The following is a 24,330-nucleotide window of genomic DNA, read 5'->3' as shown; positions in this document are numbered from 1 at the left end:
GCAGTGGTAGGCAGAACGGACATGGTTCCTCCCCTGACGGAGCTTATGGTCTAGTGGAGGGAGAAGGGATTAACCAGGTAATCACGAATAGGTCTCCGTCTCATGATGAGAGCCATGAAGGAAAGGCCAGCAGGCTGTGAGGGGCTTCAGCAGATGGGGTCTCAGTAGCTGTGGACCTGACTGTCCTCCCTTTGGGTTTCTTTTGGCTCGTGCTAGTTGAGCAGAGCATTTTATGGACTGGAATTCAGTTAGGGGAACACAGATTATCAGCCTTGACACCCGGGCAACTTTACTTTAGGGCTTAATTGTGGACACGGTTTTATATATTAAAATTTTCTTTTACTTCCAAGGAGTGGTTTTAAAATATTCTCATTTTGTGTTTTCTCTACAATTTTTTGAAGTATTTCTCAACATAGAAGTCTCTTTGTTCCGAAATTCTGAACCATGACATTTGGCTTACTTTTGTTTCCAGGAGCTTTTGATGGGAGGCCAGCAGACTATTTATTCATGCTCCTCTTCAACTGGATTTGCATCGTGGTATCCTTCCGTCTGTCATTTTGGGCCAGAAATAACCAGGTTTTTTTTCAGGTTTGGGGAAATGGGCAGTAATCTGCATAATATTTTAAATGATAGTATTTGCATCTTTGTTTGCTATAGTTAATAGTTAAGAATCATGAAAGTTCTTGTCAAAAGCAGTAGTAAATCACATAGCCGTGGAGTGATGCATTCCCCTACCATTGCCTTTGTGGGGTTTTTCCACATTTGGTTGAGTTTTATTACTGTTCCCTCTTCTTGTTCCCAGTTCTCTGTGTTCTGGTGTGGGGCAGCTTGTTGACTGCAGCTCAGAGAGATTCCGTGCCATGAGATAGCTTTTGAAAGCTGTGGTCCTTATCAGAAAATTAATTTACAACCAGCATCCTTTCTGACTTTAGTGCTGTCTTTGTCTCGAGGTCCTAAATGGTAATTCGGTCCCTCTGTAAGTGCCTGGCTCTGGGAAAGGACACAGCATGCCTCTCTGCTTGCTGTGTGTCAACCACAGCTGTCAGCAGCCTTCCGGCCGCAGACCTTTACAGATAGTGAGAGCAGCAGAAGGGGCTTGGTGGCTCAAGTCCTGTGCACAGTTGGTGAGCTCAGAATGGCTTTGGGGTTTAGTGTCCATTGAAACCTGGCCAAGAGCCAGAAAACTGTGGCACTCTGGATGCCCTTTCCCTCCTTTAAGGGAAGATAAAAAGATTGTTTTGGACTTCACCTGTGCTGTGGAGCCCTGAATGTGAACAGACGCATTATTTGTTTCAGAGGCATGTTTCACATGCCCCTCCATCTCCTAATTGAAGGAGAGCTGCTAAAATACAGTGGCAGGGCACGGAGGACACAGGCAACCAAACTGAGTCATGTGCCAAAGCAGTTAATTTCTACTATTTCCTCGTCATCGGATAGTTTAATAGCGTGTTCACAGTGAAGATTATTAGATACCTTTGTGTTCCGGGGTGTTTTAAGCAACCTGAACTATAGAAAAGTGTTTTCCTTCAGAAAACTGGAATGAAATGAACTTCTATTAGGTGTAGAATATGCTTTATTTGTGTCTGATCTTTAACTTTACAAACCCAGATTACTGGCTTAGCGATGGATATGCAGGTAAGTGTCCCTTGAAACTATTTGGCCTTTCATGTGTTTCAGACTTACTGTTAATGACCTTTGACAGAAGTTTAAATTGCATTAACTGCGTGGTTAATTATATGGTATTTTGAAGCTCTTATGTGAGTTACCTAAATCATTACTGTCCTTGCTCATTTCTGGCTTCTGTATTAATGTATGAACGTTGAGAACGATGGTTTATCCAGTGTTTTCTGTGCATGTGTGTGGATATGTATTTTTTAAAAATGGAGAATACATGGTAAGTAAAGCTTTATTGCATACTTTTTCCAAGTAACAGAGCTTGACCCTGATATTTCTGAATCCATCCCAAATAATATAATTGTGTTGTATTTTATTAGAGGATTTTAAAGCATGCATTGCATGATTAAGTAATTCTGATGAGTTGAATTTCCTTCTGCTTTTTGAATAACCATGGGAGAATTTATTTGGAGGGGAGAGGTTAAAAAACAAAAAAAGGTAGGTTTACGCTAAGCCTCTGTTTTAAGTGCATCTGGAGCCTTTACGTGTTCGTTTCTTTTGCAGTTGCTGATGATTCCTCTGATCATGTCAGTACTTTATGTCTGGGCCCAGCTGAACAGAGACATGATTGTATCATTTTGGTTTGGAACACGATTTAAGGTACTCTAACCTAGCTGGGAAAATTTCCTTTTCATTTGTCTTTGCAGAAATCCCTCTCTTCAGCCCAGAGATGTACTTTCTGACACGTGCAGAAGAGGTCACTACAGAGCAGTAAACCGTAGGCAAGCCCCTTCTCCCCTCCTCAGTCCTGGGTTTCTTTAGCCAACCCTGAGGCCTTTGCTGACTATTACTTCTCACTCCCTCTGGAGCTCAGGCCCTTTAGGCATGTGTCCTGAGTGATCTCATGTATGTGTGTGTGGTAGGGGGAGGGGAGGAAGGACACTCGTGTGGAACCCGCTCTTTCAGTCTGTTCTTATCATTGCCTGTTATGTATTTTACACTTAAGCTGAAACAGATTGGTCTCCCCCGCCCCAACACTTCCCTTTGTGCCTTCTCTCACAGCTTTCCACCTGTAACATCTTTTTTATTTTCTTTCTCATGTAAATCCTGCCCATTCTTAATTTGAGTGGGGGACTAAACATATTTCCTGCCTCTCCTCCCTGGAATTGGTCTTGCCTGTGGGCTTCTGCTGTGTTCTTATAGTAGTCACTGCATTCTGCCTTCAAGCTATTGATGTGTAACCCTTTCTTTACCAGTTTGCGATGTTTTTTGCAACGCCCTTAGCTCTTAGTATGGTGTCTTGAAACTGGTAAGGGGTGTTGACCTCAAGTAAATAGGCTGCCAGATACTTCTGCAGCAAAGATGGGTTTACTTGGGATCAGTGGAGAACTGCATTTTGGGGTCTGCAACCATGGTGAGCCACGAGCAAGTCCCTACATGCAAAGGGAAGGAGAGCGCTTTTCTATAAAGAGGAAAAGGAAGTCAAGAGGTGTGGTAAACAAAGCTTTTCATTGGCTGAGTCCTTGCAGGGAAAGAAGTCTGTCTTCTTCCTCTTGGGCTCTGCTGTTGAAACAGGGCGTGAGAGCTCCCCCTTCTGGTCTCCCAACCCTACTTAATGGAGGGTTCTGTTTGCTAATTTTTTTTTTTTACAGGGGCTCAAATGTTGAATTCATCTGGAGAGCTGTCTTACTTGGGAGAGTGTTAGTTCAAGAGATCAATGTGTAATGTGATAAAGATTCAAAGTAATTTTGTGAAATATGTAAAAGGAGAACCTAAAAAGATGGGGTGTTTTATAGCTGATAGGTAACAATTTGCTGGCAGGAGTCTTAATGTGACTCTATTATGGACCATGTTTTTATTAGCATCCATAGGACACTCATCTGCTTTCTTTTTTTTTGGTATTTATTTATTTATTTGCTTGCACCAGGTCTTAGTTGCAGCAGGTGGGCTCCTTAGTTGCGGCATATGGGCTTCTTAGTTGTGGCATGCATGTGGGATCTAGTTCCCCGACCAGCGGTCAAACCTGGGCCCCCTGCATTGGGAGCCGGAGTCTTAACCACTGTGCCACCAGGGAAGTCCCAGACACTCATCTTCTTTCTAAAGCTATTTGTTATAATTCAGCAGGGTATGTATAGGATCTGAAAACTATGGGCAAAGTACTCTGTCTCCAATTGCTAATATCTGAATAAGTATGATGCTAGGAACCTCTCTGGTGGCGCAGTGGTTGGGAGTCTGCCTGCCAGTGGAGGGGCATGGGTTTGAACCCTGGTCCGGGAAGATCCCACATTGCTGCGGAGCAACTAAGCCCGTGCGCCACAACTACTGAGCCTGCGCTCTAGAGCCTGCGAGCCAGAACTACTGAGCCTGCATGCCACAACTACTGAAGCCCATGTGCCTAGAGCCCATGCTCCGTAGCAAAAGAAGCCACGACAATGAGAAGCCCTCACACCGCTGCGAAGAGTGGCCTCTGCTTGCCGCAACTAGACAAAGTACAAAGACCCAACGCAGCCATAAATAAATAAATAAATAAGAAGGCTTGAAACAGTAGGAATGATGCTAGATTGTTAAAAGGAACTTTTGCAGTGACTTTCCAAAGGATTTATTTATTTATTTTTTAAACATTTTTATTGGAGTATAATTGCTTTACAGTGGTGTGTTATAAAAGCCCTTCTCAGTAGAACCTTCCCCATTTCAGCCCCCTAGCAGCTGTATCCTCTGTAGGTGTATTCATGTTTGTGTGTATTCTTTCCTAGGCCTGTTATTTACCTTGGGTTATCCTTGGATTCAACTATATCATCGGAGGCTCGTAAGTGATATTAGATTTATTTAATTGCAAACTAACCCTTGGAAGACTTCCATTATTCTTTATCCTCCTTCTCTAATCTTTATAACACTTCAAAGAATCTCAACGTTGATACCTTGGTACCTTATACTTTTGAAACAATTTCATTTGGATGTAATTGATTAAAATTGCAGGGCTTTAAGCACATTTAGCACTGAATGGTTTTTTTATTATTGTTGTTGTTTGTTGTTATAGTATGCTTCCATATATGTGTTTTTGAATAAATATTTATTTCTGGATTCACTGTCCAGATTGAGCAAATACAGACCTAATTTTATCCAAGCCAACTCTGTGCGTAAAATTCCTGTTTTTTTAATTCTTAAGGCATTTCCAGAATGCCTTGGAAACTGCTCACCAGTCACAGAAATGCACAGATTCTCAGATGGGAAGTTTTGTCAGTGGTTTAATAGTATAGAAGTTTGGGCCAAACAGGGTCAAATTTCTAGTCTGGAATTAGACCTGAGACTTAGGAAAATCTTGAATGCATCCAGTCAGAATTTTGGAAGGAGGATTTCAAGATGCAGTTATTCTAAGAACTCCTGTTTCTTACACCACAAAATATTTTTAACATTTTTAAACGGATTTTGCTAGTGCTAGTTCTTAATGCGATGACCTCTTTGCTCTATATGGTCCTAACTTCTGCTGCATATCCACAGGGAGAAGGGAATGAATCGAGTAAACAGATTCTGTTTAGAGTAGAGCAAGTCTGGGGCTTGGTAAAACTGCCCTGCTGCCCAGAAGGGCAGAATCTGGGAGCAGTTGTAGACGGTGATTTGTCCCTAAGAGGAATCATGTTGCAGGCGGAGGCGGAGAAGGATATGTAACAGTAAGAATTGATCTGTAAAACCTTGAAGTGGCCTGTGTGTCAGCCATGGGAAGATTGAAGAAGGGCAGTGTTTATTTTAGGATTACAAGGTGAAGGTCAGCTTTCCAGAGTGATCTCTGTGATGTCTTACAGTCAGGGACCCAAGAGGTGAGGGAGACGTGATCCATGGTTCCAGGAACGAGGGAGTGGACGTTTTTCATCCCTCCTTTCCTTACTCCCATGCTTCTCTCTTGCCAGCCTTCAGTTTTACCCACGTTTTGCAAATATGGTATTCGTGACTGAAAGCGTTCAAAAGCTTGCTTTGCGGCTTGCCCCAACTCCTGAGGCAGGAAGTAGCAAAAACAACATGTTGAGGATGGGCAGGGGCTTGAAAGAGTTGTCAGAGGGGCAGCTGGCCTTGAAGAGCACAGACCCCATTGGTCCAGCAGGACGGATTTGCTTTTCATTCAGAATGCCTGTGCCTCTCAGACTTTATAAAAGGGCTGACTGTCGAGCTGTCACAGACTCCCAGCGACCAGAAGCAGGCTGCCACGAAGGATCTCTTCCCTCTGCTATTAGCTAAAACTTGCTGTGTCTCACTTCACTGCTTGAATGTCTTTAAACTCATTTGGCTCTCTGTTTGCAGGGTCATCAATGAGCTAATTGGAAATCTTGTTGGACATCTTTATTTCTTCCTCATGTTCAGATACCCAATGGACTTGGGAGGAAGGAATTTTCTATCCACGCCTCAGTTTTTGTAAGTGTTTCTTCCCCCTCTCGTTTGATAATCATCTTATTGTCCGTGTTTGTCAGCATCCTGATAAAAACTCTGTGAGGGGTGAGGTTTCCCTCTCAGTCTGATGGAGCAATGTGAGCCAACCAGGGACTTGCCCAGGTCACTCCAAGCCAAGGCCTGGTCTTCTCCTGGAGCCCTCGTAGCCAGGGGCCGCTGAGCCTAGATTCAGGCGTCCCGGGGAGCCGTGGGCCCTGCAAAGCGGGCGGCACGCCTGTGTGCATCCGGTGTGTGCAGCAGGGGGCCAGGGTGACAGGGTTATCAGTTTTACCTAAGATTTTGCCTGAGGAAGGGGTAAGAGGGTAAGTAGTCTCATTGGTTAGCAGTTTAAAACATCTTTATATTCAGTATTATAGACCAGAATGTTTAAAGGACTTTTCAGCGTTAAAATGAGAGATGGGAGGCTTGTATAGTCCCGCCCCCTGGGAGGATGTGCGTGTTCTTTCTCTGTTTGCAGAGTTTACTAAAGTGAGGAGGCCAGGGGCACAGCTTTGGTTTCGAGACAGACTTGGGTTGGAATCCCATTCCCGTCGTCTACCAGTTCATATATTGTGAAAGTGACTTAGTAAATCCCCCGAGCTCTAGTTTGCGAGTCTGTGTGTTGCGGGGAGGCCCTGTCTCACGGGTCTGCAGGAGGTAGGCTTTACCGTTAGCAGCACAGTAGCGGATGCTCAGCAAATACAAGCTCTCAGCCTTGCTCCTGAAGTTGGGGCGGGGGGCGGGATTCTGATGAGCCCCCAGAGATGCTGACACACTTAAGCGTTCAAGTAGTGTGACCATTCTGTCAGTGAAGCAAAAGGCTGTCGAAGACGGGACAAGTGAAATCACCATCTGGGTGTCACAGCCGGCCTGACAATCATGCTTAATCTCCAGTCGGGCGTATGCAATAATAGCACTTAGAAGCTTAAAAAAAAAAAAAAAAAAAGCAAAAAACCCTTTTCACATCTTGCTCGTTTTAATGTTTTCCAGTTTGTCATTCTTCCAGGGGGTCAATGAGGGCAGTAAACTTGAGTAGGCACCCCTTCCCTCTACTTTTATAGGTTAGAGGAAGGTTTTTTATGGTGAAATACAGTATACAAACAGAGAAGTACACTATTGTTGTATTTTTTTTTTTTTGCGGTATGTGGGCCTCTCACTGTTGCAGCCCCTCCCGTTGCGGAGCACAGGCTCTGGACGCGCAGGCTCAACGGCCATGGCTCACGGGCCCAGCCGCTCCGCGGCATGTGGGATCTTCCCGGACCGGGGCACGAACCCGTGTCCCCTGCATCAGCAGGCGGACTCTCAACCACTGCGCCACCAGGGAAGCCCTGTTTTGTTTTGTTCTGTTTTTTTCGTTAAGAGCATAAGAAGAAACTTGTTTCTCGTGTGAGCCTTGAGTTGCCTTCAGGCTAAAAAAAAACCAAATGACCAGTCTGCTTTCTAATTATGAAAGGACGCAGTAACAGCAGGTTTGGATTTTTGATCTAGGTTTATCAAGTCAGATGGCAGATGCATCATTAAAAAAAAAATTTGTTGCTTTGCGGGGCAGCCAAGAACTATTTTACTTTAAACAGCCATATTCTGACTTAATGGCTTGGAGAGATTTCTCAATTGTGGGCAACAACGTGTATGGGATTCTAGTGGCAAAATCGACATCCCACTGGAGCCTGCCTTCCACTTGAGCTTTCCCTGTTGGTGGAAGCCCTTCTGTTAAATTTTGCATAAAGATCAGATGACAAAATGTAGCTCCTTGCAAAAGCAGTAACTGCTTTGAAATTACCATAAATCTTTGTTGATTATGTATAATTGGGTATCTTTTTATACTAATTACTTGCATTTAATTTCACTATCTGTTTAAGCAGTGGCGATGGCTTCCATATTGTCTCAGAGTAAGAAGCAAAGCAAGACAGCCTTGGTGTTGCCTTTTTTAAGTCTTCCAATTTATTACATACTTTGGAGGAATGTTATTGTGCCAGAACGTCATGAATGTTGGGAAACCAGCGCTTGGAAATACATGTTGATGTAATGATAAAACCGTATTTGTTTAAAAGGGAGGATGCGAGTTATAGAATTCTAAGTCGTATCACTATTTTGCATTCCACTTAGAAAAGTAGACAGATCCTCTTCTGTGCACAGTTATTTTTCTGTTTACAAGGGGTTTAATTGTCTTTGGGGAGGGAGCGTGCAACTAACTGGGTTGATGTAAACACATGAGGACTCCGGTCACTAACTGTTGTCACCTGAATCTCATGCTGTGTGTCCTGCGGAAGTGTGAGATGTAGGAAGTGGTGTGGGGCACGAGCTCCAGAGTCAGGCTGCCTGGGTTTGAATCCTGTCTGTCACTTTAGAAGAACTTTGCTCAATTCTGCCTCAGTTTTCCCATCTATAAAATGGGGTAATAGTAGGGCCAACCTCATAGGGCAGTCGTGAAGATGAGAGGCACTTATAAACATGCAGCACCTGGTGTAAGGGAGATGCTTTATGATAAGATTGAACTCTGCAGGCTTCCTGATGTGGGCAAGTCACCCCTCGTGGTTTGCTCTTGGTGCCATGAGGGGTTTAAAAAGAGGTATCAGATCACGGTCTCTGCCTTCAAGACAGAAATTGAATCATCAGGATCTGATTAGTGGAATAGGTTAAAATACATTCTCAGTTTACTAATAGTCAAGGAAGGGAAGTAGTTAGAAAAACTATTGTGAACATAGAGTCCTGGGTTTACATTTTCTTAGCGGTTCTGGGACTTAATTTATTAATTTGTAAGGTGAGAAATCAGCTAACCTTTTCGGGCCTCAGCTTTCCCACCATCTATGAGAGAAAGATTGCAGTTGGAGGGCAAACTATGAATCAACTTTAAAACACACCCAAATTCCAGGACAGAAAGCTGTCTTCCCTGCTGTCCCTTGATGGACGCCGAAGAACCCAGCAGCATCGTGGTGATGCCGGGCGGTGCTCAAACACGCTGGCTGCAGATTTGTCCTTTGGAACTGAATTTATTTTGTATCCTTTGAGCCAGTTAGAGCCATAGTTACATAAACTAAAATGCTATATAGATGGTTCTTTCTGGTTGTTGGGCTCGTGGGTGTAATATTTTTGTTTCCATACTGTTCCTGCACGAATTGCTTTTATAATCAGGGAAAAAAAAAGTTAGAGTGTGAAGTTAGTGCGAAAGCTTAGTAAATTAAAAAGGAAACATAAAAAGTGAGTGACTTCTGTGGTCAGGGCATTGAGCTAAGTGCTGAAAAGGCAAAGTGCAATAAGACATTGTCCTCAGCCTCTCCGTGGCCACAGACGAACGTAATTCAATGTGACAGATGCCGTGGGAACCCCAGGAAGGGAGATGGGATGGACAACTGCGTGGAGAAGTGACTGTGCTTTTCTCTCCTTTTGTTTCTTCCCCCCCCTCTGCTCTAGGTACCGCTGGCTGCCCAGCAGGAGAGGAGGGGTGTCAGGGTTTGGTGTGCCCCCCGCTAGCATGAGGCGAGCCGCCGACCAGAACGGCGGAGGCGGGAGACACAACTGGGGACAGGGCTTTAGGCTCGGGGACCAGTGACGGAGTGGCCTCTGGCCTGCCCACCAGCCTCCACTCAGATGACGTTTCCTCCCAGTGCCGGGTGACCTTTACCACCGAGTTCTAGCTAACGCTGTTGGACCTGACCCACACTGAATGTAGTCTTTCAGTACAAGACAACAGTTTTTTAAATCCTGAAGAAAAAATACATGTTCCTCGAGTTTCGTGATTCTCATTCAAGTCCTTACTGCTAAGAAGAACAAATATCAACTGGGCAGATTTCGGAACTGACCTTAGTTTTTGGTGTCTTCTCTTCCTTTTCCATCTGAATCATGGGTTTCGGCAGGTCCCACTCTGCTGGCACCAAGCTGGGTATCCGGCGTTGGGTCACCAGACCCCTGTCCCGGGGGCTCTTAGCTCTTTCTCGCACCCGCGCCTGCCTCCTCCTTCCCCAGCCTCACACTCGCAGCTAGAGGAGATTGCCCATGAATTGGTCCTGCCTCTGACAAGCTCGCTTTATTTGTTGGCTTTTGCCAAGGCTTGGCCACAGAGGCCTTGTTCCCAGCGTTTTACGGTGGCAGAACCGTAACCGTAGTGCAGAAGGCGGACAGCAGATGAAGAGCTTCCTCAGCTTTTGGGATAGTCGTGGCCTGATATCAGTTGCCACCGTTTGCCACCTCTTCAGCTGTTCTGATAAAAAAAGCACCGCTGAGTCAATGAGGACCACAGATCAGTATTAATGAGGCCTGAAGGTCCTTGCTAGGCATTTTTTTATCCTAAGTGATCAAAACCCTAGTGGAGTTGCATCTTACACAGGGGCTGTGTTTAACCGTGGGCATAATCCCAATGCATCTCGTGTAGGGCATACTGGCTCTGTGTGTACCCAGAGTAGTGGATTTGTATTGTGCTAGAAAGTTCCAAAGCACATTGGCCACAGGGAGAAGCTCTCTTTGAGAGGTGCCTGGGCATTGATTGATTTGACTTCCTTCTCCTTCTGGGTGTATGTTTATTGAGTAGAGTGGAGGGAGAACCTTAAACCCTCTTTAAGTTGTCTTTTTTTTTAAACCGAGCCCCCATTCCCCACCCCCATGGCCATATGCTTCAGTTACTTGTGAGGAGGGTGCAGCTCCTCTGTATGTAGATCTTATTTAGAAGCTGTTGTAAGCACATCTAAGTGAATCACGTGATTTTGGGTGTAATGGCTTTAGAATCATCTGTGTTTGAGGAGCTTTTTTATTTCGAGTCATGAAGGTACATCAGACCATCTTCACCCACAGCTCCTTTTTTTACAGGTGGGCTTTTTCCATCAGAGCTAGGCTTGTCACCGGATAGCTTTTTGAAGGCTGTGACGTTTCACACAGGTTCTTATTTTATATTTTTATTCTGAAAGCAAACTGCTAGGAGCAGTGCTGAGTGGCTGCCATACTTTGAGTCAACTAGAGAAGGCTTTGAACATTTTGACCAGCGGTTCTGTGCAGGAGACACTGTGTGCTAAGAGTATGACTCTTCGCCCCGCTCTGAAGCAGTGACGTGTGTTATTCTAGGAAGTGGGGATTTGAAATCCGCTCCTCGTTTTTCATGAAGTTTGTTCGAGTGTACCTCTTCATATTTAATTTATATGGTAAAATAGGCGGCGGGGAGAATCTGAACCCTAACTGTCATATGTTTGCTGTTGACCTGTGGCCAGAATAAAATTTACTTGTAAAATTTTAGAAACCCTTCTTCCTGTTACATCATACTTGCACTCACTGTGCAGGAGTGGAGACTCATTGTATGTGTAAGAAGATTCTCACGGTAAGTGAGCTAGTCTCCTACACGCTGTCACAGCAGCTCAACTGCCTGAGAGCAGTAGTCTTTCTGAAGGTTACAAGTATTCCTTAGAATTCTTCAGTTCAAGGCAAAATGTTCATTAAATTCTTCCTCTTAAACACATTTAAGAAGCTGATAATTTTTATTAATTTTGTCTGGATTACCTATCTTTGGGGAATAACTTTAGCTAAGCAAGCTATTTGAGATTTGATTTGGCAAGGCAAGACATGACAGCAGATTCTCTTTGTGAAAGAAAATAAATCCTAATTTTGTATAGAGAAATTCCCGTTTTGTAACTAATCCTTTTTATTGGTAAGAATTGTAAATTAAAATGTACAGCTTCATGGTTGTATGTCTTAAGTTTCTGTATCCCTACTCTGCTGACTCTTTTAGATATGACGTAATTTATGTAGCTAGTCATCTCTTGGTGGGCATTGAGGAGTGTCCAGTGTGTGTTGCTATTATAGCCGCACAGCAAACTTTTTTTTTTTTAATTTTTTTTTGGCTGCGTTGGGTCTTTGTTGCTGCGCGCAGGCTTTCTCTAGTTGCGGTGAGCGGGACTTCTCTTGTTGTGGAGCACAAGCTCTAGGTGCGCGGGCTTCAGTAGTTGCAGCATGCGGGCTCAATAGTTGTGGCTCACGGGCTGTAGAGCGCAGGCTCAGTAGTTGTGGCGCATGGGCTTAGACGCTCCGTGGCATGTGGGATCTTCCCTGACCAGGGCTCGAACCCGTGTCCCCTGCATTGGCAGGCGGATTCTTAACCACTGCGCCACCAGGGAAGTCCCAGCAAACATTTTTGTACCTCCTTCTGTTCACGTGTTGGAAAATACCTGTAGGATTAATTCTTGGAAGCAGGATTTTTAGGTTTTCATTATAAGGAAGCAGGATGCTTCAGAACATTGGGTTAGGGGTTATATCTGATGGCAGTATGCTGTATAGCATTTTTGTCACCTCCACCCATGGGTCTGAGTCTTGGAACTGGACAGAATTAGTTTAATCCCCTTTCTGTATTTTCTTTCTAAGGATCCATGGACTGTGAAAGGCAGGTGCAGTGACACTCCTGAACCATCCAAGTCTAGCCCCGGCCTTAGGCAGGCTCTCTTCCTTCATCACAAGTTGGGTGATGGGAAGGAACAGGGCTGTGCACCCCTATTCTGGTGCTGGAGAAACACCGAGAAAATAGGAACAGTCCTGCTTGTTTTGGAGGATAGCACATTGCCAGTATCACTGTGTTCTAAGCTACCTTTTGAAGAACACGGATGTAATAGGTGATGCTGCAGCTGCCAACAGCTGCATCTGTTGCCAACTCTTTCTGAGGTCCCGGCCCCTTTGAAATTTTCAACATTCACTTAACAAACCTTAACCTTTGGAAAAATTCACCCCTGTCTGCTTGGACTTCTCACCGTTAGTATCTTGAAAGGCTGGGCTGAGAGAATATGTGTCTCCTGGCAGTTTGCTTGCTTTCCAGAGTGGCTCTGGTGATTCTAATTGGAATTGAGGGGAATATCATGTCATGTAATTCCTTCCATGTACGGTTTATGCCCAGAACGCTTCCCCGTGCTCCTCCTATTTTCCCACCACTGTTCCTTAGGGTAGAATCCCATTTTCTACAGCACACCTGGGTATTGTTTTTTTTTTTTAAATTAATCTCTCCCCTTTCTTTTTACATATTTGTTGATTTATTTTGGCTGCACCAGGTCTTCGTTGCAGCACATGTAGGATCTTCGTTGTGGTGTGCAGGATTTTTAGTTGCAGCATGCGAACTCTTAGTTGCGGCACGTAAACTCTTTAGTTGTGGCATGCATGTGGGATCTAGTTCCCCGACCAGGGATGGCCCGGGCCCCCTGCATTGGGAGCACAGAGTCTTACCCACTGGTCCACCAGGGAAGTCCCCTCATCTGGGTATTGAGCGTTAATGTGACAGGTACTTCACGAATAATTTAAGCCTCCAATCTCTGGTTTCCAATCTGGCTACACGTGCGAATCACTTGGGGCTTTTGAAAAATGCAGATTTCTTGTTTCGTTTTCATCCTGCATCTTTTTCAAGTTCCCAGTGATTCTGATATTCAGCTGGGTTTGGGAATCAATGTTTAAACCCGCTTGTGAAGTAAGTAGTATTATCCCCATTTCCCAAATAAGGAAACTTGAGAGATTAAGTCATTTAAGAGCAAGCAGCTAGAAGTTACCAAAGATAAGATATGAACTCAACTCTAAGTTAAGACCTCTGCTGCTGCAGTTGAGGAAGCCAACGTTGAGAATCTGGCATTAAGTGACGAAAAAGATTCTTTTCTTGCCAGGCTGAAGGCAGGCCAACATGTTGGGAAACATTAGTTGAAGGTATAAATTGCTATCATCCCTGGGGGGGAATTGCCTTGTAGCCTGGGAAGAAAAAAACATATATTAATATGATATTAATAAATAATATAATATAGTGTAATATAGTGTCTGCTGAGTGGTGCCTGGGCAGATGCAAATAGAACCTAATCTCTGTCTTCACAGTGTGTTCTCTCCACGAAGGCACACAGCTTGGCCGGTAGTAGGTACTCACGTATTTGTTGAATAGGTGAGCACAAATTATAATACAACTTGATAAGCTGCTAGAATAGAAATAAGTAAAAAGTTGTATTGGATAGAGGGGTTAGGTCTTGAAAAATCGATGGGAAATTCCAGGCTGAGAAGGAGAACGAATGAGCAGTGGGAACCATTGAAAGATTTTCACATTTGTTCCTTAAAAAGTGACTGGCTGAAGCATTGGGAGGCGGGGAGAGGGCTGAGAGGGGCAGCTGAAGATCAGGTGGCTGAGCTTTGAGTTTGTTGCTGTGGCGCAGACACAAGGCCGTGGGTCGGTATGAGGTTGGCCTGAACCAAGGCCGTGGGACTGGGGGCTGGGGGCTGGATTGGAGAGACCTCTGTGAGGGAGCTGCTGGGAGTTAGTGAGGAAAAGTGGGACTTGTGAGCACAGGACATCAGGACTCAGCATACGTTTCCCATAGAAACGAGTTTGGTTAAAAAATGCTATACATGGTGCAGCACACTATAGATAATTGGGTGCCAGTGGACCAGCCTGGAAACCTAGCCACTATTTCTAAGTGTATTTCTGTGGAAAAATAAAGTTTTATTATTATGAGCTCTAAATCCATGAATGGGAAAATAAACTTTTCGAACATGACCTCTTCCTGAGTTGGGGACAGCTGTCCAGAAGGCCCCAAGTGAAAGAGAAACAGTTCTCTTGATTCCTGTTGTCCACCCTGTCCCCCTCCTTCAGGTCTCCCCGTCTTTTACATCATTTCATCAAGGAGAGGCCTATCTAGGGTTGTAGGCGAGGTAGAATGTCTCCCCATAGGGTCCACTGGCACCCTGCTCTCTGATGAGACTCATCCATCTATAATCATTTGCTTAATGTCTCTCTCCTGTGGTCTGTTAGCATCTTGGGGGCAGTGACTGCACCTGATTCAAGGCTGTGTTCCCAGTCCGTAGCACGGTGCCTGCCACAGACAGGTGCTTCTGTGTTCGAGGCACTGAACTAAAATTTGGACCGGGTAAGAGGTTGCGTAGGAATTTGGCCTATTTAGGGAGAGAGCGAATGGTCTGGCCTCCTAGGAGCCTTAATGGATTGGGGGGTGTGGGGAGGTTGTCGTACAGGGGACTCAAGCCTCCTGAAAGAGGATGTTGGAAGAGGTTGGAGATACTGGGAAGAATGGATTCAAAGTTGAGAAACTTTTTAAAACGGCAGTTAATAGCTTTTGTTTGCAGTTGTGTAATTGCCTGCTAATGGGAGTGGATACTTGGGGTGATTTGGGCAAAAGGAGACTCAGTATAGACCGAAGGCAGGCAGAAACATTTGGGAAGATTAATCGAAGGTATAAATTTAGCTTTCTGTCCCTTGAGGACTTCTGTGGCCTGTACAAATGCGTATGCATTTAGCGAGAAGGAGAAACCCCTGCCATGGCGTCTGGGCCAGAGAGACCCCCAGGGAGTGCGGAATTGAATTCAGGTGCAAGGCTGCAGGATCACTTAGGAAATGTTTACCAAGCGCGATGTGTCATTTGAAGCCTCAACCTGACCCAGATGAACTTGATCCCTCTCTCTCCTCAGTGTGTTGGCTTTTTCCTGAGGGCTGGCACTGATAGAGTGAGTATCCTTGTTAACGATGGGCAATCACTGTTAGCTTAAGGGAGACTTTGGATTTTGATGGAAACTGTCCTGATACAGAAGTTGTAAACCTGGTGCTTAGGATATAAGATGCATCTGTCCCCATAACCAGGCCCTTGTCCCCTGGAGGTTGCCCCCTTGCGGGGGGAGGAGGGACTGGGACTTTTCATGATCCTTTCCATCAGTTAGGGTTCTTTGATTTCAGGTACCCAAAAAGGACTCTGGTTAACTTAAGCAAAAGGGAATTTATTGGAAGGGTATAGACTTATCTCAGAGATTCCAAGGATCTGCTGAGAAGCCTGACACGGAGAGTGTATCAGGGATCCAGGGATCGGGAACCGATCTTACCTAAATCAGCTCCACCCTTTATTCTGTGCTTGCATCTCTCCCTTTACGATTGAACTCCTGGGTCTTAGTGACCTCACTTTGGCCTTAAGTCTCCCTGTTAAGAGGGGAGAGGTAATTTTCCAAAAGCAAAGCAAAGCGCTGTTGCATCATAAGGGGGAAGAGGGTGCCGGATGCCTGAAAAGCCCTGGCTGGCCCACTGGTGCGTGTAAACCACACGTGTGACCTCCTGGAGGAGCGTCTGGCTTTCCCTCAGGAAGAAGGCGGGTGCCCTGGATGAGAACAGTATTCAAAATGCTTTCTATTCACTAGATCATTTAAACCTTACAATTACTCATTTTGAAAGTTATTATTTAAACCATTGCACAGATGAAGAAATGGGGTCCTAAGAAGTTAAATTATCTGTCCAGGGTATGATGGAGCCAGGATTCAGATCCACCCAATTCTGCTTGAATGTAAGTTCTTGCTTGTTTGTTGATATCATACTGAGCTAACAAAGGTAAATATAAAATTCATAAAATTTAAATGGAAAGGAGTTTGTGTTTTTTCACACTAAATGCAATATGAAGCCATTAAAGGACTTCAAATCAAAAAGTAAATTACATAAATTACTAATATCAGTCAGAATGGAACCTAGGATGAATTAGGTATTCTATTTTATAGAAAATAATGTTATTTTATTCATATGTATAATGTAGCTAAATGACTGGAAAGGAATAGGTAAGAGGCATGATGAAAACAACAGACATTTCTAAATTAACTACCCCCCAAAATTCCCTAATCAGTCTCTAGATAAAGTATTTTTTCCCGGCTTCTTCCTGTCCAATCTTGTGATTCTGTAATACCTCCTGTAAATTATTGTTCTTAACTCAACAGTGATTGCCCAATTCTATATAAAGAGGAAAACACTTGCCGTTCATATTATCGCTTCAGTATCTCCTCCCATCTCCTGTCTCCAGCTTGTCTACAGAGCATAAGCAGTGTAGATTTTGCTGAAGATTTTTGGGGGGATAGGCATGGAACATCTAGGGAAAGTGACTCCCCACATTCTTGAGAGCAGGGACTGTGTCGGTCTGTTCACCACCACATCCCCAGTACCTAGCGCAAAGATTGGCATGCATAGCTTCTTTTCTTTTTTTAAAATTTATTTATTTACTGATTTATTTTTGGCTGCATTGGGTCTTCGTTGCTGCATGCGGGTTTTCTCTACTTGCGGCGAGCGGGGGCTACCCTTCGTTGTGGTGTGCAGGCTTCTCATTGCGGTGGCTTCTCTTGTTGTGGAGCACGGGCTCTAGGCACTCGGGCTCAGTAGTTGCGGCTTGGGGGCTCTAGAGCACAGGCTCAGTAGTTGTGGCGCATGGGCTTAGTTGCTCCGCGGCATGTGGGATCTTCCCGGACCAGGGCTCGAACCCGTGTCCCCTGCACTGGCAGGCAGATTCTTAACCACTGCGCCACCAGGGAAGCCCCAGGCTTCTTAACATAAATATTCGTTGAAGGAGTGAATCCATTTCATAACCTAAATTCCCTTCAGCTATCAACTGGCTCCCTGCCTTTCTCTTCATCCTCTCCTCATGTGGCTTTTCCAGTCCCCTCTAACTCCTTGGTCAGTTTAGCTCTGCCTCCAAAACGCTTTACTCAGCAAAATAAAAGCCTTGCAGTTAATCAGACCTACTCACCTCAGAAAGGCTTACCAAAGTTATTCAGTAGATAAAAAGTAAGACTCTTGGTCAGTGAAGCAGGGGAATTCTGCTGCTAAAAATTTAAGATCATTTCATTACGTACAAACTCCCCAAGTTCTGATACGTACCCTGTAGTGCATTGAATGGTGGCCCCCAAAAGATATGTCCATAGACTAATTTCCAGACCCTGTGAATGTGACCTTTTTTGGAAAAAGGGTCTTTGCAGATGTAATTAAGGGTCTTGATGAGGCGATCATCCTGGATTATCTGGATGAACCCTGAATCCCATGACAAGTGTCCAATAAGAGACACACAGGGGATATTTAACAGACAAAGAAGAGAAGACACAGACACACAGAGGAGAAGGTGATGTGAAGACAGGCAGAGATGGGCGTGATGTGGCCAAAAGCCAAGGAACACCTGAAGCTCCCAGAAGCTGGAAGAGGCAAGGCACAGAATCCTTACAGATTTTGGAGTGAGTGTGGTCCCGCTGACACCTTGATTTTGGATTTCTGGCCTCCTGAACTGTGAGAAAATAAAGCTCTGTTGTTTTACACTATCAAGTTTGTGGTGATTCGTTACAGCAGCCCTCGGAAATGCATACACCTCCTATAAAGTGCTGTAGTGAACTGCCAACTGTCTTCTCTGAATTTCTTAAATGCAGTGTGCCTCTTTCTGCCTTTCACACCTGGAACGCTCTCAGAATCCCTGACCTAGCAAGGTGTCTTGGAAATCATATTTCATCCCTTCAGGTGAACCAGTCAAGCACTGTCTAAGGCAGAAAGTTTGACCACGAGTGTCCCACCAGCTAAGGTCACCTGAATGCATCTCTTTGCTTCCTGAGAAAGCTTTAACTAATTTAGAAGCTGACCACGAGGCTTCTCTCGGCATCCCAGTGTCTGTCTACTTTTGTCATAGGCAAAAATCATTGGCAAAACATTGCAAAAATGCAATTTTGGATTTCTTATATAAGCTCAAAGATCCGTTAGGCTAGGGGTTCCTGAAAAGATTATCTAAATCACAGATTTTTCCAGTGATTTTTAAGCATGGAACTCTGCCTTAATGAAATCCAAATCTTATATGTAAAAGACAAAGGTGAAGCGGATCTAAATTGTGAAGGAAGAGAAGGGTCACAGCTAGTGCTGGCTCAAACCCACCCCCTATCTCAGTCCCTTTTCGCTCCTGCTTAAAAAAAAAAAAAATCCCTTCAAATATCCCTGACTTCTGTTGTTAAAAAATGATTTGTCTAAATTGGTCTCATTTGTGTACCATGGCTACAGAGAACAGGTCCTTTCCTAGTCTTTGTTGGTTTTTTAGGGACCAGTAAATCTCTCTCCCCTTTTCCTTCTCAGTTTGGAATGACCAAGAGGTAATTACAGTTATTAGATAGAGATAAAAATGTTAGCTTCATTATTGAGAAAAGCTAGGTTGGAAGACATGGTAAGGGGGTGTAGTCATGTGGACATCCTAAAACAGAACCTCAGAATTTGAGAGTCCCTGGTCCCTGGCACAGCATGGCAGGGACAGGACAGCCTACTGCTGACCACAGGGAAGAACAGAGGCCTGATTGGCTTCACACAGGCTGAGGTCAGTTCCTACATCTGCTCACCAATCACATAATTCTTTCCCTTGGGAGAAAAATTAAAGAGTTTCTTGTTTACTTTTCCTTCCTGGGAAATTCCCTCTCCTCTAGGGAAATGTGAGGAGGGAGGAATAAGTATTTCTCCTTGAGCATGTTCACTTGCATCCCCATTGACAAGACAAGAGAAGTTTCCACTTGGAAACCCAGGACCCAAATGGCATCTTTTAGGAAGACGAATTGTGTATTAGAGTCAGGCTAACGGCTGTAACCAACAATCCCCAAGTCTCCATCGCATATCACGACAGAGGCATATTTCCCGTTCACATCACAGCCCACTATGGGTAGGCAGGTGCGATGGCAGGAATGAGGAGGGGTGTCTGCTCCATGCGCTTATTCAGGGACTCAGTCTCCTTTTGTTTAGTGCCATGACTATCAGTACCCCCGGGCCCTCCTGGGACCTCAGAACCCTCCACTAAATTCTTTGCAGTGGTGAACAGATTGAGAAACAGAACAAGTGGAGGATCGTGTAGGAGATTTAGGGGCCAGGCTGGAAGTAGGATTCTTCATTTCTGCCCACATTCCATTGGTCAGCACTCAGTCACGTGGTCCCAACTAACCCCAAGGGAAGCTCAGAAACATCAATCTTCCTGGTGGCATAGAAGGTACATCAAAGAGGTTGAGAGAACACAAAGCATTGCCTCAGCACAGTATCACATAAACACAACCCAACCACCAAAGCAATTTCACAGTGATTCCAATCTTGGAGAAGTCCAAAGAACAGACGCGCTACAATGCTACTGCTTCTCAAAACTATTTTATTGTATTTGGTACATTTAGAAAATCACACACAGCCTAAGCATAGGGCTTGATGAGTTTTTACAAACTGAGCATACCTGTATAACCACCACCTGGATGAGAATGACACCACCAGCCCCCAAGAAGCCGCCTAGAGTTCCCTGTCAGTCAACAAGACCTCCAGGTGAGCCACTGTCCTGACTTGTAACCACGAAGATTACTTTTTGCCTGGTTCCGAATATTCTATAAATGGAATCATGAATTCTTTTGTGTCTGGCCTCTTTTATTTACCGTTACGCTTGCGGGAGCCATTCACCTTGTTGTGTCTAATTGTCCCACTTTCCTTCTTGTTGCTGTAGAGTATTCTGTATAAACACACCATGATTGATTTATTCATGCTACTGTTGATGGGCATTTGGGTAATTTTAGGATAAAGCGAGCTGTGCAGCTGTGAACATTCTAGTGCACATCTTTTGGTGAACGCAGGGACACGTTATCTGCTGCGTAGGCACCTCCTATACCTCGTTCCTAGAAGTGAGACTCCTTGGATCACAGAGTACGTGCAAGTTCAGCTCAGGTAGAAACGACCAGTTTCGCAAAGCGATTGTACCCGCTCTCTACCGTGGTGTGAGGTACGAGGGTGCCAATGTCTTTCTTTCCCCAGAGTTTCTTAAAATCCTCACTCTGCTTTGTTTCATTTTGACCCCTACACCTGTAGTAGAACCCCTGACTCCCCACCTCCCAGAAAACTGCTTCCCAAACCGGAATCTTTGAATCTCAACTTTTCTCCACCCACCCCGCTTTCACTTTCTTGTTTCTAGTTTGGTGCCTCTCGGCCATCATTCTCCGATTCTCTACCCCCCAGACGTGGGAATAGGCCTGGCTCAAAGGAAGCAAAGCGGTGGTGGGACGGGGCTGGGGGAGGAACTGAACATCTAAAGATAAAATTTCCTTTAGAGATGGAGGGGGTGTGTGTGGGGGGGAGCTGGCAACACTCACACATTAATAATTTTTGTATCTGTCACACAGAGAAAGAGAATTAAAGAAAACCCTTCGAAATCATTGAGATGAACAGTCTGCAGGAGTGTGGGCTCTTATTAACATTCACATCCACATGGTGTGTGATGGGCGGGGAGAGTCGGGTGATAAAGTGAGGAAGTGAACTCCCCTAGATCCCCCCCCCCCAGCCCAGCCCCTTAGGGTAGAGCCGTGGCAGGGTGAGGCAGGGGGCTGGGGGGAGTAGGGCCTGCTGAAGAGGGTGTTGAGCAAAGGCCACTGGAACCTAAGAGCAGCCCTGTGCTGGGAAAGGTCACCGGTTGCGGCTCGAGCTTCTCGGTGGCCTTGATTCATGTCCAAGTCGGGCGGGTGGGCATCGAGGCAGCTGAGCATCCCCTGCTCTCTGGAGAAATGCGTAATCATTCATCAGCATCACCGGGCTCCACTCAGACTAAGTGGCCTCTTGTGATTAGGAATGGGCCCTTGAAAAAGAAAAACGCAGCCTTTTAGCATGTTAAGTGTGTGCATTTGACAATGGCTTTCTTGATAGCGGTGGGGGGTTCGGAGGGGAGTCCAAATGCAGGGCCCTGAGTGTCTGTGTTTGTGTGTGTGTGTGTGTGTGTACCGGGAGTGCAGGCCTGGCTTCGGGGCCTGAGGAACAAAGCCCATTGGAGGAGTTGTGGGCCTGGCCTTCGTGGTAGGAGATGAGACGGTCCACCCGGCAGGTTGAATTCTGATGGGGCGCCTTTCTCTGGGTAAGAGCTGGAACTTCCAGGAATGGTGAGGGCAGCTGGGGACTGGCTTCTCTCTCTGACTTCTGAGTCACGTGGTCGGTCCTGACACCTGGAAGGCCCGAGTTAGAAGGAAATAATCCACCTCCCACCTTGGAAGGCTGTTAAATCAGGTAGAACGTGTAATCATTTAACTCTGCTCAGAAATGTTCATTTAGCTCTGCTCAGAAATGTTAGTTCTCCTTCCCTTCCCAGCCATGAACTCATGTAATCCTCATGGTTACCCTCTGAGGGTAGTACTGTCCTCGTGCTGCAAATGAAGACGCTGGGGCTCAGAGGAAGCCAGAGACCACCACCCCTTCCCAGTTAGAGGCAGGATCCAACCCCCACCTTCTGTGTATTCAGTGTAGACTGGGGAGTCCAGCCGACCTGGGTACCACTGACACTGCCCTTTACCAGCCCTAGAACCTCGAGCCAGTTATTAAACCTCCTTGAACCTCAGTTTCCTCAGCTTTCTGAAGGATGAGAATCAGGTTCGTGTGAGAATTCAGTGAGCGAATGTTCGGGGAGCATTTGGTGTGGAGACTGTCCACAGCAAACATTAGTTTCCCTGCCTTCAGATCAATCATCAATTTGACCCTCACAACAGCCCGATGAGGTTGATGCTGTTATAGATGTGGAAACTGAGGCTCAGAGAGGTGCTGACCATCACTCTGCCATGTCCTGCAGTGATGCAGCAGCTGTGGCACTTAGGACCTGCCTGCCACCAAGGGGGTGTTAATTACAGGGGAGACTGTGGGCCCAGGCAGTCACCTTAAATTCCACCTTTGGAAATGATTCTACTTGCTTTAAAGCCAGTTTGGGGAAACGTTTTTTTCCAAAAAAAATTACCCTTTATTTTTCCTATAAAAATCTGAGTTGTCCCCAGTTCTGCCTTCCCTCGTATGACTGTCTACACTGCAATGCACATGAAGGTCAGGTGTGAAGAACGCTGAGAACAGCATTATTTATAATAAGCCTCGACTAGAAACCACCCAGTGTCCTCTGGCAATAGAATGGGTCAATTGTGCTCTACCCCTACAATGGAATACTCTACAGCTAGGAACACGAGCAAAGCACTGCTATAGGTAGCAACGTGGGCCAATCTCAGAAACATGGAGTGAAAGAAGGCAGGTGCAAAAGGTTATACAAAATGATTCCACTCATATAAGACTCAAGAACATGCAAAACGAATCCATGGTCTTAGAAATCGGTACATTTAGAGAGGAGGCAAGTTATTGGGAGGGGCCCTTGCAGGTGCACCTGGGGGTACTGGTAATATACTTATTGATACGGGTGATGGTTCACTTTATAAAAATGTATTGAGCTGTACACTCATGATTGATATACTTTTTGTCAGGACATTATACCTTAGCTTTCATGCTTGTTTAAAAAGATTATCGGGTAACCGGAAGAACCACTGGGAAGGCTGGAGAAACAGGCTTGAGGCTGAGCTCCTGGCAATGACATTCATAACTCTGCTGTAGAATTGATGTGATAAGGAAACTGTCCCCGCTGGGCACCTGCTGTAGCAGTTGCACCACCCCAGCCCCTTCCACACTAGGAACTCGGTCTGACTGTAGTGGGAACGCTGCCCCACTGCCAACGCCCCTCGTCCAGAGCACGGGCGCTGCGTCTCCCTCACTTACGCCTTGCTTCTGTCCTGTTCGCTCCCGCTGGCTGTACTTGATTTCTGGAGGGGGTGCTTGCTTCCAGCCGCAGGGGAGGCTGGCAAAGTGAGATCGTAACTTCCATGTTGAGGTAGAAGCGAGGAACGCTGCAGAGGTATGGAGACCGCCGAGAGGCGTGGGACGGCCACAAAGCAAGCCAGTGTCCACTGTGCTCAAGGCCGGAGCCAGGGCCTTTTGGGAACAGCACCTTAGTCTTGGATGACCCTAGTGATGTACAGGTTTTGTCTGTTGGTGTTCAGCTTGATACCTGCCCTTTGATACTTCTTCCTGTACTACTATGTCTGAGGGACTGTATTTTCCAGACTCCCTTGCTAGCTGGGTTTCAGTTAATTATTGCAATGAAAGGCACCTGTGTGAGATCAGAAGTTAGACGTTTGTTTTTCCTCTGGCAGCCCCTTTGCAGTGCCTGGGCTCCTGGGCTCTGGGTAACACCACTTTCCTCCATGTGTGTCTTCAGCCCTCCCACACTTGTTATGAATTCTCTGTAGTCACCCCAGCCCTGTGTTCCCGATGGACATGGACCTGTACCCACAGACACCTGAAGAACCGTGAGGCTGGGGGAGAATCAAGCCTTTCCCACCACCCCAAGGGCCCCCCCGTGGAGTCGTGGAGCGGTTAACGTGTCACTGGAGGGGCCTGAGCAGTGTCTGCTCGTCTGGATCTTAGGCCGGTGGGCTCCGCCCGGGGATGCCAGAGCCCAGGACGTGTGACGGGAGAACAAAGGTGCTGGGGACCAGTGCTGATCCGGAGTCAGGTGGACCCGGGGGCCGGTCCTCTCGTCGCCACCTCCCAGTGTCCCTCTCAGGCCGCTCCTGTAGCTGCTCTGGGCCTCAGGTTCCCCATCTATAAAGCGGGTAGACTAATACCTACCCCGACGGTGGTGGGGAAGCCATGTAGAAAAGTGCACGTGAAAGCCCTTTGCAAGCTGAAAGAAGGGAGTGGCTTTTCATGCGGAGGGAGTACCCTTAGGC

General features: G+C 45.8%; 1 protein-coding gene across 3 annotated transcripts in view; it reads left to right on the top strand.

Annotated features, from left to right (window-relative positions):
• The window catches only part of DERL1 (derlin 1), a 113,520-nt gene that overhangs the window by 13,175 nt on the left and 76,015 nt on the right, over window positions 1-24,330 (top strand). For 2 of the 3 annotated variants that reach the window (XM_027132357.1, XM_027132355.1), the window contains exons 3-7: window positions 473-537; window positions 1,609-1,635; window positions 2,179-2,274; window positions 4,368-4,420; window positions 5,908-6,018. In XM_027132357.1, coding sequence (XP_026988158.1) covers window positions 473-537; window positions 1,609-1,635; window positions 2,179-2,274; window positions 4,368-4,420; window positions 5,908-6,018 — 352 coding nt within the window. Of the gene's footprint in view, window positions 1-472; window positions 538-1,608; window positions 1,636-2,178; window positions 2,275-4,367; window positions 4,421-5,907; window positions 6,019-9,444; window positions 11,695-24,330 lie in introns of those variants that run through there. The other variant, XM_027132356.1, reaches the window with a different exon arrangement.

The sequence above is a fragment of the Aethalodelphis obliquidens genome, unplaced genomic scaffold (assembly GCF_003676395.1).
Source record: "Aethalodelphis obliquidens isolate GAN/ISIS:26980383/991018 unplaced genomic scaffold, ASM367639v1 scaffold41, whole genome shotgun sequence".
NCBI lineage: Eukaryota > Metazoa > Chordata > Mammalia > Artiodactyla > Delphinidae > Aethalodelphis > Aethalodelphis obliquidens.
Note: the sequence above shows the minus strand (reverse complement) of the source record. Positions and strands in the feature narration are given on the sequence as shown.